General features: G+C 44.0%; 1 protein-coding gene across 2 annotated transcripts in view; it reads right to left on the bottom strand.

Annotated features, from left to right (window-relative positions):
• Positions 1 to 16,906, bottom strand: part of pik3cb (phosphatidylinositol-4,5-bisphosphate 3-kinase, catalytic subunit beta) — a 235,014-nt gene that overhangs the window by 58,995 nt on the left and 159,113 nt on the right. For both annotated transcript variants that reach the window (XM_038816211.1, XM_038816212.1), the window contains exons 13-14: positions 2,662 to 2,783; positions 1,138 to 1,281 (exon numbers count right to left, since the gene is read on the bottom strand). In XM_038816211.1, coding sequence (XP_038672139.1) covers positions 1,138 to 1,281; positions 2,662 to 2,783 — 266 coding nt within the window. The remainder of the gene's footprint in view (positions 1 to 1,137; positions 1,282 to 2,661; positions 2,784 to 16,906) is intronic.

Raw genomic sequence — 16,906 nt, 5'->3', positions numbered from 1 at the left:
ATTTTAACATGGAGGAACTCCATTAATTCTTGTTAACAAAATATAAAGACAAAGAAGGTTGTTTATTACTTCGAGTAAGAGATGTTGTTGAATGGATGTTGGAGTTAAAAAGGACAACGTGTGTTTGCTCGTGTCTCCAACAATACTGTACTCCATATAGGAGGGATAGTTTTTTGCCTTCAAGCCACTACATAGGCATATATAGAACAGTACAGCACAGAACAGGCCCTTCGGCCCTCGATGTTGTGCCGAGCAATGATCACCCTACTCAAACCCACGTATCCACCCGATACCCGTAACCCAACAACCCTCCCCCCCTTAACCTTACTTTTTAGGACACTACGGGCAATTTAGCATGGCCAATCCACCTAGGATCCACGTGCAGACTCCGCACAGACAGTGACCCAGCCGGGAATCGAACCTGGGACCCTGGAGCTGTGAAGCATTGACGCTAACCACCATGCTACCGTGCTGCCCCTATATCATGGAACTTTGTGTGAACCATATAGAACGCTTGAAGCCACATTCCGACTAATTTCCACAGCTCTCAAATTTACTAGTCAAAGTGATCTAAATGTTTTAATTTATAATTTATTGACCAATTAGAACAATAAAATTAACAGCTCTTTATAAACCACAAAGTCCAAACAGGAAAATCTAGCGAATAGGAAATAAGTGCAAATAGGACCAAGATGCCTGGGCTATACATGGGTTGGATTGTCATGGGATTCTAGCATTGATTCCAAATGCTGGAGTCTGGCATATAGCACAGAAAAACAATTACCATCTGCTCAAGAAGGCAATTGAACCATTATGGCAATGTTTAAAAAAAGGCTGAATGTTCAAAGTTAAGACAATGATTTGATGCACACATTTTTCTGCAAATTTCTACACTAACCATGTGTTGTGCAATTTGCAGCTCAAGTACTTGCAAATATGCTCGACGAGCCAAAGTGGCGCAATGAAAATGCTGGCTTCCGAGCAATGATTTGCGAATCCCAACAAATCACATGTCGTGTTCATAGTACAGAGATAAAACTAGGATACTGATTATAAGCCAAGTCTTAGCAAATGCATCCATTTCATTTCCATTTGTCAAGTTTCAATTATACATGCAATTCTTTTGATCCAACTTGCCTGAGATGCCAAAACAAGAAATGACCTATCCTTCTGTTGGCTTGCGCTCGCTCCAAAAGAAATCTGGAAAGGGCACAGTCAAAGTATGGCTCATATTTCAGTACTTGCACCAGCTGTAGGAGATACTGAGAAAGTTCTTCATCACTAGCAGAGAAAACACATTGCCAGTATAAATTAAAACGTTTGTTCAAGTGCTAATATTTTTCATTTGATCCAGATGCTTTCCAGTTTTAATCCTTCAAAACACAACAGTTGTCTCAGTGATTTTTATTTAAGCTATATAGGATTTAAAAGTAAATTGACAGTTCAAAAACATTGTTTACTATGTGTTTAATGCAAGTCCAGAGTTTAAAATACATATTGAAAATGAGCACACAATTACATCAAACCAAGAATAGTTGCATTTTGTATTAGCTGGGTGTTAAACTCAAATTGCACCTATTTCACACTGCAGTGAATGAAGCTCCTTTGGATGCAAAATTAACAGAACTTGGAAATGAGATCTGATTCCCAGAGACAGTGAACAGAACCACCAGTTTGTGTGTCTCACACCACTTTGACAGAACCGGTATAAATCTGGGTTTAAACATTATTTTAACAGTCTGACAGATCGCTGGGGCACTTCATAAATGACAGCAAGTGGACAGCCATCTGCATTTCCCCCAACATTAAAAAAAACTGCTTGGGAAGAAGAGCTTTAGGGCATGTATAAAAAGATGACCTCTCTCCTGGCAGCCACTGTATAAACTGTAGCCTGCACATTTTACTGGACGCACAGCCCACTTACAGATTTTGTACTGCAGACTGGTACACCAACATGACCATGGCCTCAGGTCACCTCCCAGACAAGTGGAATTGAAAATAGCCTAAACGTGTGAACCCATGTATATGATTTATGAAAAATGTTCCAGCTGTGCACAGGAGCAAAGCAAATGCATTTCTTTCAGTGAACCCGCTTTACTTTGATGACGTTAAGAATGTTTCCTCACCTCTTCTTCCCAATTCCTGCTGATGGACAGTTTAATACTTGGTTTTACTTTGTGACATGCCATTGGCAAGGGTGGCATTTATTGCCTGTTCTGTGTTACAGCGACGGGGAGGTCTTTCAGTTTTTTCTTTCCACAGTTGTTTGGATCAACTGAGTAGCTTGTTTCGCCAATTCAGAGAGCAATTACAAGTCAACTATTAAGCATGAGACTGGATTAACACACAACTCAAGCCAGATTAGAACAGCAGGTTTCCTTCCCTAAAGGACATTATGACAATCTGACAACTTCATGGGATAGCATATAGATACTTTGTCCATAAGCCCACTCTTCAAACACAGCTGCTTAACATCGATTTGGCACCAAGTTGAAAATAAATTTAAAGCAAAGTTTTAAACTCAAAAATATTATACAAATAGGAGGTCTTATTGCTGGTGCCCTGTCAATATAACTCACAGGCAACAATACGTATTTTCATTATTTTTCGACGCCAGTATCCACGTAATCATACATATTTAGGACATTGTATCAGACAAACCTCATTTCTTTCAAGCATCCCACAGCATACTCCCGCACGTATTGGTCCGGGTAGTTGAAGTCCAGCAATTCTAATGCCTCTCGCGGTGCTAGTTTGGTCCATATTTGGAGTAACGCTTGGAGCTGCGCCAAAAAATCAGAGATCAATTTTTTAAAAACCCATCAATACGAAAATACAAACACTCTTCAGCTCCTTAATTTCACATCGAAAATTTCAACAGATGGACCAGAAAACTAAACAGGAAACAAAACTGGAAAAATAATGGCAGAAGTTACTTTGCAAAAGTAAGACTTTTCAACCGAGGAGGAGGTTCGAGTTCTTGATTTGAGCTTCAGTAGACTACAGAATTGGAATGTGTAGCTGGGAGGAGCAGGTTTGGTTTTTGGTGGGAGTCCTTTTAAGGACCCTCAGTTAGGGTGCACAGAGACATGTTTATCCCCGAGTGCAGGTGGTGCTAGCTAGCTCAGGGCAAGCCAATATTGCAGAGGTGGCGTCAAATGGAGGTTTCCAGCTTGCTGCCTGTGCGAGATTGATGGGCACAACTGGGTGCAACATTTCCCTAGTGTCTACCCTTCCGAAGTATGCAATTGGTTGCATTTCACTTATTGCCAAACACAAAATTCTCTCAAGGTTTGCATGTACTCCAGGCCTTGACAGCTTCCACACAAGCAGAGAATCTATTGAAAAGCAGTCCAATTCCCCCTTCCACGCCCCCGCCCCACTTTACAAATCGCTTTTTGGATGGCTTCCAAATGCAGCTCTGTGCAGGGGTGGTCTATCATTGGAAAGAATAAAATCTAATTTTGCTTCTCTGTTATAACCTAGGTACAAACAATGAAACAAAATGTGTTTTGCGGTCAGTGAAATGAAGTGAGCATGTGTGTATTATATAGATAGCTGATCTAATCTGCCCTGTACAAAAAAGTAACCACTTCACAGTCCAACGTGCAGATCCTTACACGCTGTATGCAATATGTACACTAATTTTTTCCAAACACATTCTAAATTGAACAGGAGTCTGCAAGTCGAGACTGTGCGATTTAATCTCTTGCTCTCTATTAATGACAGAAGGAGGCGAACTGATCTGTTATCGTACCATTTTAATTAGACGACAAGCTTGGTTTTTACAAGTTGCAGCTGAGACCTTCTCTCACACAGATTGACATAAATGAGTTAAGTGAATGAATTAAACAAACAGATATCATTCCAGGGTTAAAACAGATAGTCATCAACTGCCACACGATCTTCTTGTCCAAATAGGTCAGTCAGCCTGGCTCTTAACTATCCCCTTGAAATGTCCATCTTTGAGAACTATTTCGCCACAAGAAAGCACTGTCATTATATGAATAGATAATCAGTATACCTCACATACTCCGAGTGTCTGCATGGGTTTCACCCCCACAACTCAAAAGATGGGCAGGCAAAGTGGATTGGCCAAACTAAATTGCTCCTTAATTGGAAAAAAAAATAATTGGGCACTCTAAATTTATTTTAAAAAAAGAAAATCAGTATACCTGTACTAGAACACAAAATGAAACCTTCTGAGGGATCATGTTAAAAGTTGTAACACAGCCTGCTCCTGTTGTTGATCTAACAGTATGGACCCTTCCTCCTTCACCCTGAACTTTCAGGATTCCTTTCTTAAACCACTTGCATTACTGCAATACTCGGCATCTCACACTCAGGAGGTAGGTCTTGGAATCCAAATTGACTCAATTATCATGTTGTTAAACGTTTGAGTACAGTGGCCCTTCTGTGCATATAAAGAAATATGCACAGCGACATAGTGGAGAGAACACAATGAGATCCAAATCTAACTTCGCAGAACAAAGCTTCAAGGTAAAACTCAAAACGGCTTATGAATAGCAGCTGAATCCAGAGATCAGAATATATGTTTGCAATCACTTTCATTATAGACGTTTAAATAAGACTCCAGCAGAAGCTACTTGAGGCAAATATTATTTTAGGCATTGGGATACACCACTATCAAATTTAGTTATGAAATGAGAGTCACCATAGTCCCAGAGGACCATAGGCTACTCTCCCTTTTGAGAGAGAGCTGACTGGTGGCGATTTAACCCGAGGGTCACCACGCTTCAGGCCAGGGGGCAAGGTTGAGAAGGCAGGGCCTCCATGGGTAATGTCAGCCGGTAGGGGAATTGAACCTGCGCTGCTGGTGTCACTCCGCATCACGAACCAGCTGTCCAGTCAATTTAGCTAATCTGCCTCCCTGATCCGCGATGACAAATATGGAATTTATGTTTTAAAGAATTATTGGAAGTTCTGCAATTTGAATTTTTGTATTTCTCTTCGATAATGTGACAAGCCGAGTAGTCAGAAAGGTAAAGTTCCTCTTCCCTATTCTCTTGTTTAAACTCTGGGCAGGGTTTTCTGTTAGCAGCGGAGGTGGCCGTCTATTGGTCAGTGGCTGGACCTTCTCCTCCCGCTGTTGTCAATGGGATTTCCCTTTTCATGGACCCTCTGCTACCCAGAAACACGCAGTGGGGTTCGTCGTCGGCTGGACCGGAAGGTCCCGCTGTTGGGAATGGCTAGAAAATTCCGACCTCTGTTTTTAAAAAGGACAATATGGCTGGACTGATAAAATGTTGACCACATGATGGTAGTTCTGGATGTTTGAGTAGTTTAAAAATGGACGGCTAACTCAGCAAACTCTTGGAATGTGACACTCCTTGCATTGTACAAACATTGCAACCAAGCCAACAGTCCATAGAATCCCTACAGTGCAGAAGGAGGCCATTCTGCCCATCGAGACTGCACCAATCCTCCGAAAGAGCACTCTATCTAGGCCCAATCCCTCGCCCTAACTCCGCAATCCAAAGCATTGATCATCGCTAATCCACCTAATCTGCACATCTTTTGACTGAAGGGGAAACAGGAGCATCCGGAGGAAATCCACACAGACAGGGTGAAAATGTGGCAACTCCACACAGACAGTCACCCAAGACAGGAATCGAACCAGGGTCCCTGACGCTGTGAGGCAGCAGTGCTAACCACTTTGCCATCATGCTGCAAAAAGGATCAATCGACGAGACATCTGCACCAGCCAGTTCGGGACAAAGGCAGAGCTATTTGTGGCTCCTCATCTCTAACCTTGTGCTAATGGTTTCATAGTTTCCCTCTCAAAATACAATGAGTTTTAACAAGGGTCCTTAAAGTACACAGTTGGCTGTAGGGCTCAACCCAAAACCACTGTCACATGACTGAGACTTAAAAACTAAAAAAAAAATAAACACAATCATGCAAAACAATTAACAAAAGTTACACAATAATAGAATGGGAACCCCAAAAACAAAACTAATGCCCCTACAGCTGATGGTGGCTAGATCCCAAAAAGGGAAGCAAATCGTTGTCATCTTAGGTAGAACCCTTCTACCGACCCACTAATGATCTACTCAACCTTCTCCAGAGACGGGGTGGCACAGTGGTTAGCACTGCTGCCTCACGACACCGAGCACCCAGGTTCGATACCAGCCCCAGGTCACTGTCCGTGTGGAGTTTGCACATTCTCCTTGTGTCTGCGTGGATCTCACCCCCACATCCCAAAGATGTGCAGGTTATGAGGATTGGATATGCCAAATTGCCCCTTAATTGAAAAAAAATAGGATTGGTCACTTTCAATTAAAAAAAATGGAAGAGAGACATAAGGTCACCCAACCAAACCGAGGCACTGGGTGGAGTTGGAGACCTCCACCCAATCAGAACTCTATCCAGGCTATCAACGAGGCGAAGGCGAGAGCATCTGCCTTCATCACTGGCCTGTCTGATATCCCAAAAATGGCCACCAGCGGACAGGGATACAAATCAACATTGAGTATCCCCAACATGATGTTGAAGAAAGAGGCCCAAAAGCTTACGAACTTGAGACAAGACGAGAACATACAAGTCTGGTGAGTCAGCCCCCAGAGAACAATGCTCACGCTTTAGTCAGATGCACCCTGTGCACCACCTTGAATTGTATCAGCCTTAGCACAAAGGCGTGGAGTTCACCATGTGAAGGGCCTCACTCCATACCTCATCATCCAGAATGGGACCCAACTCACCCTCCCATTTTGCCTTCGCCTCATGCAATGGAGTTGACTCCGCTGAGAGGATATGACCATACATGAAGTTCCCCACAGTAGACCTGGCTTCAACAGAGAAGAGGGTGGTGCCAGGGGAAAGCCTTGTGGGGAAAATCTGAAAAGACTGGAAAACAGGCAGTTGGAATTTCTCCGCCAGCTCCTTAAAACTCCCTTCCACAAATAAGCCTCCAAACTTTTCCAAAACCTTGCCCTCTCATTACTTAAATGTAGAGTCCAAACCCACTGGCAGGATAAGGTGGTTATTTCATATGGGGCTACCAAAGACAGGGACAGAGCTTAAAATGCTATTTGAACTGCTTCCAGATTCTCAGGGTGGATACCACCACTGGATTCAGAAAAAGTCTTACTGGAGAGTAAGGCAACAAAACGATTACTATTGCGCCAAAGCTAGAAACCGTGTAGGAGTTTGCTTCCTTTTGTCCCATATGGAACCAGGATCATTGAACCACAACAATATCTGCTGAATATTGGCTGTTCAATAGTTAAACAATAAATTTGGTCAAGCCAAGCCCCTAGACTGCCCATCTTTCAGGAGCAAAGCCCCACGGATCCTTGGAGTCTTACACCCCCCCCACACACACACCCCAAGACCCCCCCCCCCCCCCCCCCCCCCACACACACACGCATACACACACACACACCCCAAGTAAAGGAGGATTTTTTTTGTTGACTTTGATTTTAAAAAAAGGACTTGGGGAGAAAAATGGGGAAACATTGAAAAAGAAATAAAAATCTCAGGTGTATGATCATTTTAATAGTCTGACCACTGCCCACCAAGGACAGGGAGAAGCTATGCCACCTCTGTAAGTCTGATTTGACACATAATCCAGACTAGTGGAATTTAATTTATGAAGCAAGGACCAATTGTGGGCCACCCAGACCCCAGGTAACAAAAGCTAGTTTTCGCAAGGCGAAAAGGTAACATCCCCAGTTGGGCTCTCCTACCCGGAAGGGGTTGACTAGGAAGCATTCACTTTGTCCAAGTCCAACTTGTACCCAGAGAAAAAGTCAAAACTCCCAAGCAACTGCATTATCTCATACAGGGTACTGGGTCCATAATATACAGAAGCGGGTCATCCCCATAAAAGAGACACCTGATGCTCCACCCCTGCCAGATTTATCCTCCTCCACTTAACAGAGGATCTCAGTGCGATAGCGAACAGTTCTATTGCCAAAGCAAACAGGAGCGGAGACAGTGGACACCTCCATGGGAAGTAGCCAGAGTTCAGCGCATTTGTATGTACACCAGCAGTCAGGGCCCTATACAGTAATTGAATCCAGGAAATAAACTTGTGGCAAAATCCAAACCACCCAAGAACCTCAAACTGATATTCTATATTCCACTCTATCAACCGCCTTTTCAATATCAAGGGAAATAATCACCTCCGGTTCGGGCACAGAGGAGGGGAAAAAGGACAATTTTAGCAGGTGATGTATATTGGACAACATTTCTCTTAACGAAGCCTGCCTCATCCTCCAAGATCACCCAGGGAGGCAGGGCTCCAGCTACAGCACCAGCACGTGGCACCTAACTTAAAACCCTAATTTAAGAGTGATATAAGTCAATATGGCCCACGTTCTTTCAGTCTTTGCCTTTATTGAGAATCAAGGAGATAGAGGCTTTGTGAGGTTAGAAGGCAATGAACTCCCAGAATAAGGAATCATTAAACATACCCAGAATTAAAGGTACCAACTGGGCCACAGACGTCCTATCAAATTTGATGGGGAAGCCATCCGGGCCTGGGGCTTTACCAGTCTGCATCAACTCAATGAATTTCAGAATTTCCGCTGGGCCCGAATTCCAGTCCCTCGCTCCTCACCCCCTCCACAACCTGGAATGATGCAGACAAGAGGCCCCAAATTCCGTCGATGAATTTCTACTATGTCTTTTTTCCCCTGACCTTTTTGGGCATTTCACTTATGTAGGATCCCTATCCCATTAATGAGGTGGGATTTCAGAAGTGAATACCCCTGAAACGGAGAGAAATGGGCAAATGGTGTAGTACCTAGGTGATTGACCTAGGACAAAAGTTCGGCGCAACATCGTGGGCCGAAGGGCCTGTTCTGTGCTGTATTTCTCTATCTCTATCTATCTATCTACTATCTATCTATCTACTCTAGAGTTAGACGGAGTCACCTCATGCATGTTTTTCCCCTACATAAAGAAGTCCACATGACCGAGACTTGAGCTGTTTGAATCGCTTTAATTATGCAGGTTCTGGATTCTGTCTTCAGTTGCCGTTTAATGAAAGAGAAAACTGGACTCCAGGCTGGCAGCCTGCCTTTAGCCTCCATGTCTCGCAAAGTCGGATCTCCATAAAGAATCCTGTATTTCACCTACAGAGAGTGAACCAATTCCCAGAATACAAGAATACTTTCCTGCATCTTCAACCTGCAACTGAGTTCAGAGGACAAAGACCAGGAATTCTGCCAGGCAAAACCACCCGAACAAACCTCCATTAAACATTGACCTACTGGACTCCAGTCACATGGTGCCTTTTCAATTTAAAAAAAATGTAACTCACAATTTGTGACTTCTTTCCCTTTCTTTCTCCCTTGTATGCTTGTGATTTGCGTGTCGATGGGTTTTGAATGCGTTAATAAATTAGAAATTTAAAACTATCGCTGTCGCCACCCTTCGGGCCGTGACAGTGATAATGATTCAATTAACGTCGCTCCCTCATCCATAACACAAGAGGAGCTAAAAGAGCGCAAGGTGATAATGTAATTTGTAGGAAAACATGATACTTATGTGCAAGGGAAGAATCCATAGACCTCGAAAGGAGAGGCAAATAAAAATAATGAGGTAAGCTAAATCCGCTCAGGTTTTCATTAAAGTTCAAGGTTTGAGGTTATTTTCCACAGACCGTCCAGTTCAGCTGATAAATATACCATCTGGAACAGAACAGGTAGGCCCCTGGTAGACCCAGGTAGGATCACGCCTGAGCTCATTATCTGTCTCATGGATGATATCACTGTTAACCTTACTGTCCTTAGTTCAGGGGAGGGGGAAAGAATTTCAGAGAGGGGTCCCACTTTACAGTGTGAATGTCAGGTGCATTGGCTTTTAATGCCTGCCCATGGTCAAAGGTATAATAGTCTGTTTAGACTCACAGATGACATACTGGCTTAGATTTTGTCCTCAGCAGCAAAGCGTCACCCGAACCCCCCCCCCCCCCCCCCCCCCCCCCCCCAACCTCAAGGAAAACTGCCCACAAAGAACTAGCAACCTCTCTGGCGGGGTTTTCCTGTTTCCCAACATTAGTTTGAATCTGGCGCCAAGTTAAGGGGACTTCCAGACATTCAGCAACAATGTTATCAAGCAGTGACCTCATAGACAACAAATCCAGAAGTTAAATGTATTGATTATCATTCACTTAGCAAAATAAAGAGAAAGACAAAAACATCAGAAGCTGCAATATTAAACAAACCTTTTTAAAAATAACATACAAACTATTGAATTTTTAACATGCTTGACGAAAACTCCAAAGGCCCAGTTCATGTCCTGGGGACAGAAGTTCAAATCTCATCATGGAGTCTGGGGGGGGGGGGGGGGGGGGGGGGGGGGGAGTTTAAATTCAATTAATTAATTTTTTGAAATCTGGAATTGAAAATTTGTGAACAATAGTCAATAAAAAAAACATTTCAGCTTACTAATGTTCTTCAGGGGAGACAAGCTGCTGTCTTTAATTGATCTGACTTACATGTGACTCCAGACCTGCTGTAATGCGGTTGACTTAAATGCCCTTGGAAACAGCCTAGCAAGCCAACAGGTGCCGGAATGTGGCGACTAGGGACATTTCACAGTAGCTTAATTTGAAGCCTACTTGTGACAATAAGCGATTTTCATTTCATTTCATTTCGTTTCAATTCAAGGGTAGTTATGAATGAAATGAAATGAAATGAAAATCGCTTATTGTCACGAGTAGGCTTCAATGAAGTTACTGTGAAAAGCCCCTAGTCGCCACATTCCGGTGCCTGTCCGGGGAGGCTGGTACGGGAATCGAACCGTGCTGCTGGCCTGCTTGGTCTGCTTTAAAAGCCAGCTATTTAGCCGAGTGAGCTAAACCAGACCCGTCGTTAATGAATGATTGCCAGCAACAGCTGGTTTTGCTAATGGTAGCCACATCCCTTGAAATAAATGTTTTAAATTACAACCGCAAAATCTGGGCCATTAAGAGGGATACTAGAGAGTGGTTTGTGTGTTTGAATTATACTGCCACATCAATGAAACTATTCAGAAGAATATTGAATGGGGGACATAGCAGAGGAGAAGGTGTAAAACAAGATATTTGCAACAAAATTCACAGTTCTCAAAGTTAATATAAGCGTTGTAAGGTCAGCTCAAGTTGAAAATTTGAGCGCTGCTAATTTCCTATGTAAAGCATGTGCCATTAATTTTCCATTATTATTTTGGTTGGGGTATGGATTGGGCAAGAGAAATAGTATTGTCTTAACAGGAGGCTGTCAATTATTCAGCAGCCCAGCAAAGAGATGCCACAGCCGTCCAAAGGCAGAATACAACTTTACGTAACTTTGACATTTGAAATCAAACTTTGAGCTGATCCAACACTGGGTCAGCTCACTCAGCATGCATGTCCTGAAGAAGTTTCATTCAAAAGGAAATTCGGATATTAGTCAAGTCACTCCCATTTCCGACATTCCTATTATCTCCACATTGTAAAAAAATAATAATTACAACTGAAACAATGCATTAGGTTTATTTTCTAGTTCAGCGTACAATTAGGACAAAAATGCAATTCCTCAGTCTGAAAAAATTCACCCCAGATCATTCCTAGGAGTTCAAGAGAAACCAGGCCTGTAAAAACAGCCAGAGAAATTCCAAAAATACTGGGTAGTTTGTTTATATTTCTCTGGTCATTCTTTTCAGATGGGAAGCACAGGCCAATGAACACAGCGACCAGGGTGGGTACCTGGCAATGACAATCACAGTTCAAAAAGTCGACAGGAGGGGTGTTTTGACAGCAGGCCAGTGTATATTACTGCATCTGGATCAAATTTGTCACTTTAGAACTGCTCAACGTCCTCTCAAGTCATGGATTTTTTTAAATCAAGAATTCAGCAACATTGGAGGGTGTAGAGAGTAAAATTTAAATTAAATGTTCAAATAGAGCTACTTGCTTACTATTGTCTTTGGGCACATGGCTTGAGAAGTTCATTCTAACATTACAAGACGGTAAATGTAGGAACTGGGGTTCACATAGTTATGTAATGATCTGTAGCAGTTCACATTCTGTTGCATCCTCACACTGGCGCTTCACATAACCTTATAATACTGATGAACTGAACCAGTTTCTTCAGAGAAGGACTAACTAATGGATTGCGTTTAATATGTAAACACAATGAGGTGGTTGAAACGTTCTTATTTTCTTAGCTAATTACTCACAGTTATGCTCTACGATACGTTTCCGTGTTGGATTACAGAGCATCTCTGCAGCCAGCTGCACAAGCCACCCACCACCCCCTCCCCGCCCCCCCCCCCCCCCCCCCCCCCGCTCCCCCCCCCCCACTTCCCCCACTAGGAGTCCCCACCTACTGAGTGATTGTTCTCCTCTACCCCAGAGATTGTACACAGGTTATCCAATCTGCTAAGGATAGCTCCTTATCTGAAAGCTTAATGAAAGTCTGCTGCTGATCGGTGAAACTGGAGATTATCCACTAACCAGAATACTCCAGTCTCTCCTGTTCGCCTCTCAAAGTATTAAACAGAGACTCTCTTTATTATTCTCAAAGTAGAGGATTGAAAAATCACATTGCTAAAACAGCAAGGACATTCACTACAAGCTCAAGATAAAATCCAACTCATAGAATGAAAACATTTTGAGCAGTCCATTTTTCAACAAAATAGTTAAAAACAGCCACAGACTTGTATTTTGTGCGCCTCTGCATAGCCCACACCCTCACTCCCATGGTGGGTTTGAGGCAGGGAGGGCATCCAACCAGGCAGAAGGAAGGATGGCAGGTGGGGATGCTTCTACAGTCCTGCCTCCACCCCAAATAAGCCCATGGCAAGCTGGCTCATGGACAGCCTTCCCACCTCGCCACAAAGAGAATCTCTTATGTGGGCAACTAATGCCCAAATAAGGACCTCTTCCTGCAGCTCTTGGTATTTACACAGTGGCAAGCAGGGAACACAACATGCAAACTTGTGAAGATTATTTCTGGTTTCCTGCAGCGTTCCTCAGCTACAGGCACGGTGCCTGATCGAGGGACCCGGGATTAGGAAGGAGTGGGGTCCTGCAGAGAGCCAACACCCTGCCCTTGCTGCCAACACCCTTGCACTCCCTCTCCCATGACAACTACCCCACAAATCCTTCCTGCCGTCACTTACCTCTAGCTGAGTCGCTGAGAGCATTTTGGGCCGCCTGAGCCCATTCTTGCTTCAGTCACCCTCCCTGGCAGTGCTGCTGAGCAAAAGAGTTGCCAGCCAATTGGCATACTTTAGTGTGATTACTTTGTTTTTAAAACTGGTCCATCTTGCTTCTCCTGGGCTCACGAAAGTAAATATTGAAAGCTTTTGAGTATTTTTTGAATGGTCTCCAGCTGGTAGGCATCTCCAAGGCCTGTGAGTTAGGCAACGGGAGGCTTGGCAGAACCTGACAGAGTATGTGCAGCGCAAGCAGTAACACCCCAACCTGCATACTTTTAGAACACAAGTTTAAAGCTCCTAATGTCAATATGGTATCCAACACACCAATAGTCCAAATATGGTGTTGCAGATTGTGACTCAGAATTCAAAGGACTAACACCAGTTTTACGGCTGCAAGGTGGACCACTATAAACTCCTATCCAGGCATTTTGTGAGCTGAACACTATTTAAAGTGACCAATTTCCCCCTCCTCTGGCAATAACAGGAGTTCAATATGTCATTGAGATATACGAACGTTTGATCCAAGTCTACTTCAAGCGTGTCCTACGTTACAAATGTGGCTATGGGAAATTGTGGTGTACATTCTGGATGTTGAGAGATTAGTCTTGGCAGTTGCATTGTCCAATGCCATGTACGTTGTGGGTATGGCCTAAAATGGCACTTAAAGAATGGCCTCTTTGGACACCAGCAGCGCATTTCTTTTATGTTTGGCCAATCTCCATCCCTTCCTTTCATGGTGAAATTGTCCTCACTGGATAAACAGGTGGCTGGCTGGGAAAGTCCTGCTCAAAGTTCTCTTGAACGTGGTTCAGTAACATAAATAAAGAACTGAGGTTTCGGGAATCTCTGTTGCTGTCAATGGGTATTTGTTGGTCTTCCTGGCTCAAGATCTGGGCGATTAAGTTTCAATATTTCACACTTGCCAGCCCCCAGCTCTGCCAAAATAATGTTCCAGCGAGGCCTCCAGAAGTTTGCACTACACTTTAGAGTTCATATTGACTGGATTATTCAGAGCCAAACACAGCTGAAGAGGCCTACAGGGTCTGGGCATTCAGTCTAAGCCGTGGGTTGAATGGGCTTTTATCATTTCATTTTTTAATGCTGATCTTTTTAGCACAGCAAAGGATTTTGGGTCCTAAACTGGTCTCTCTAGTGTTTCTGCTGTGCTGAAATTGCTCCAAGACACATTGCCTCAAACCCGTCTCAATTATGTTCCGGCCTTGGATCTTCCAGTTCCACTGAAAGCAACCCCACCACTGCAGTGGGTTCCCCGGTGGTGTTGCAGGCAAGCCATATAAAATGGCATAGACCTCAGCGGGGCCGGAGATGCTGCCAGCAGCCAATGGAGAGCATCCTTTGCTGCCGGAAATCATAATTTGAAACAAATTTTGTATATCCTTATCCACGCACAAGGGACAATTTTTCTTCCCAGTTACAGGTTGTAACGGTAATAGCAGATTGAATATTGCAGTGATCACATACAAATTGGTATTTACCGCTGATGAGAGGCTTGCCGTGATTTCAAAGCAAGCCAGGAAGCTGGCAAGCAAAGCCTCTCCCCAAAACACAAGTGAATGAACTGCCCAGGTTAACTCGGCGCCCAATGGCGAAAAGGCTACCCATAAAAGGAAATGTTGCAAGCAATTTGCAAAACAGGATTAGAAATGCTGTGGCCTGGCATTTGTGAGGCCCAAAGGAGCATTCAAAAATCCTCTTGCATATCACCATCTCATCCTTCAACTGCCAACATCTCCAGTTGGGGAGTTGAGAGATGAGACCCAACCTGCATGGTCAGCTCATCAGAATTATTGTGGTCTGAACATGAACATCGGTTGAGCCCTCGCACCAACTCATCTTGTGGGGTCAGGAGCACAAATTATGACCCCACCAGTGCTGCAAACAGAAAGGAAATCCTGGAGTTTTTCCAACCTCCCTTTCCCAAGTGCATTGAGGATAGCTTAGTACTTGGCACACTGCCATGCCATTTAGATCAGGTAACGTTGCATACAGCAGCAATCAAAACAGGGACCTCCCCGATTTAGTTCCACCCTGAGAACTGTATTTAGAAAAGTAATTTCTCCCGATAGAAGTGACTTAACATTTCATTTATGCTGGTGGATGTGCTATGGAAGAAAATAAATAAATAGCTCCCGCCCCTTGACAAATGCACTGGCAAGACTGTGCCAGGTGATAACTCTTGATATTTTTCTGCCAGTAATTCTACTATGAGCCAAGTGGCACCAATATACTGGATTTGGGACACTGGCCAACAGTAGCAACTATCCAGCTGCCAATTCAAGGCCTGTAGCACCACATGCGGTTTTCACTGGTTATGAAATACAACTTAGGTTGGACCGATGGAAATGGCCTCCTTCTGCGAAGTGCACCGCGGGCTACCAGATGTCACGAGTGAGGTAGCCACAGAGTGGCGAGTGTATGAACATAGCAGCCACTGTGGGCTGATGTGTGCCTTCAACTCCATCTGGTGATAGGAAGTACCATTTCTAAAAAAAAAAACCTCTCACCCTCAACAATTTTCTCAATGATCCTCCTCCTCTCAGTGAAGCCATTGAGATTTCTTACTGAGTTGCAGTCCCGGTTGTGCCCTCCACTACGTCATGGACAGTATACTGCATCCCGAGTCTGAATGGGACAACAGCTGAGTTTGAGACTGATCCTTCCTTCACTGTACACGTGTGCATGCCTCAGTAACGGCATCAACAAGGAAAAGTAGAAATGCTGATTTACTCTTCCAAGGACAACTGTAAATCCTCCAACATCAATCATGGGGGGACAATTATTTGATAATAATCAGGCATTCCCAAATTTAACAGGCCTCCACACCAGGAGTCTGACCTCACCACAGATTTCAGCCCACCTGCTGTTTGTTTCCAGCTTTTTAAATTAAAAAAAAAATTAGAGTACTCAATTCATTTATTCCAATTAAGGGGCAATTTAGCATGGCCAATCCACCTACCCTGCACATATTTGGGTTGTGGGGGCAAAACCCACCTAAACACGGGGAGAATGTGCAAACTCCACACAGACAGTCATCCAGTGCTGGGATCGAACCTGGGACCTCGGCGCCGTGATGCAGCAGTGCTAACCACTGCACCACCATCTGCCCAGCTTTTTATGCTTAAATAGTTAACTTCACATAGGTTTAATTATTAGGTAGCTCACATAAACTGCAATATAAACAGAAAATGCTGGAAATACTCAGCTGGTCAGACCTCAGTGACCCCTTAGCAGGGTATACTCTTTGGGCAGGAGTTACGCCCTGATGCTAACGAGGATAGATGGGGGTAGGACCGGGCCACCCATATGTCTATGGTGTGCGCGTAGGGGGAGGGGGGTGACGCAGATATTTACTGATTGGGGGGGGCGGGGGGGGGGGGATGGGTTGTTGCCCATGTCTGCACGATGTCTATGGGTGGGGGGTGTGGGGGACTGAACTCTGACATCTGGGAGCACTTTAAAAAGGGCATCCCTATCTCAGAGAAGCCGGTCCTGCCCTTTCTTCATGCCACCCTTACCCACACCCCCACCCTTCATGCAACCCTTCGGCAATCCTGAGATTACTACTTTTGGAGGTCCTACATTTCAACTTACTTCTTAACTCCATATGTTCTGCTTTTTTGGACAGCCTCCCTTTTTTTTTTACTTACGTTGTTTGTACCAATGTGTACCCTGATCACCCTCCCCTTTCAGAATGTCCTGTGTCCGCTCCAAGACATCTTTGACCCTAGCA

The sequence above is a fragment of the Scyliorhinus canicula genome, chromosome 13 (genome assembly GCF_902713615.1).
Source record: "Scyliorhinus canicula chromosome 13, sScyCan1.1, whole genome shotgun sequence".
NCBI lineage: Eukaryota > Metazoa > Chordata > Chondrichthyes > Carcharhiniformes > Scyliorhinidae > Scyliorhinus > Scyliorhinus canicula.
The sequence above is the reverse complement of the archived record's forward strand: the minus strand, read 5'-3'. Positions and strand labels throughout refer to the sequence as shown.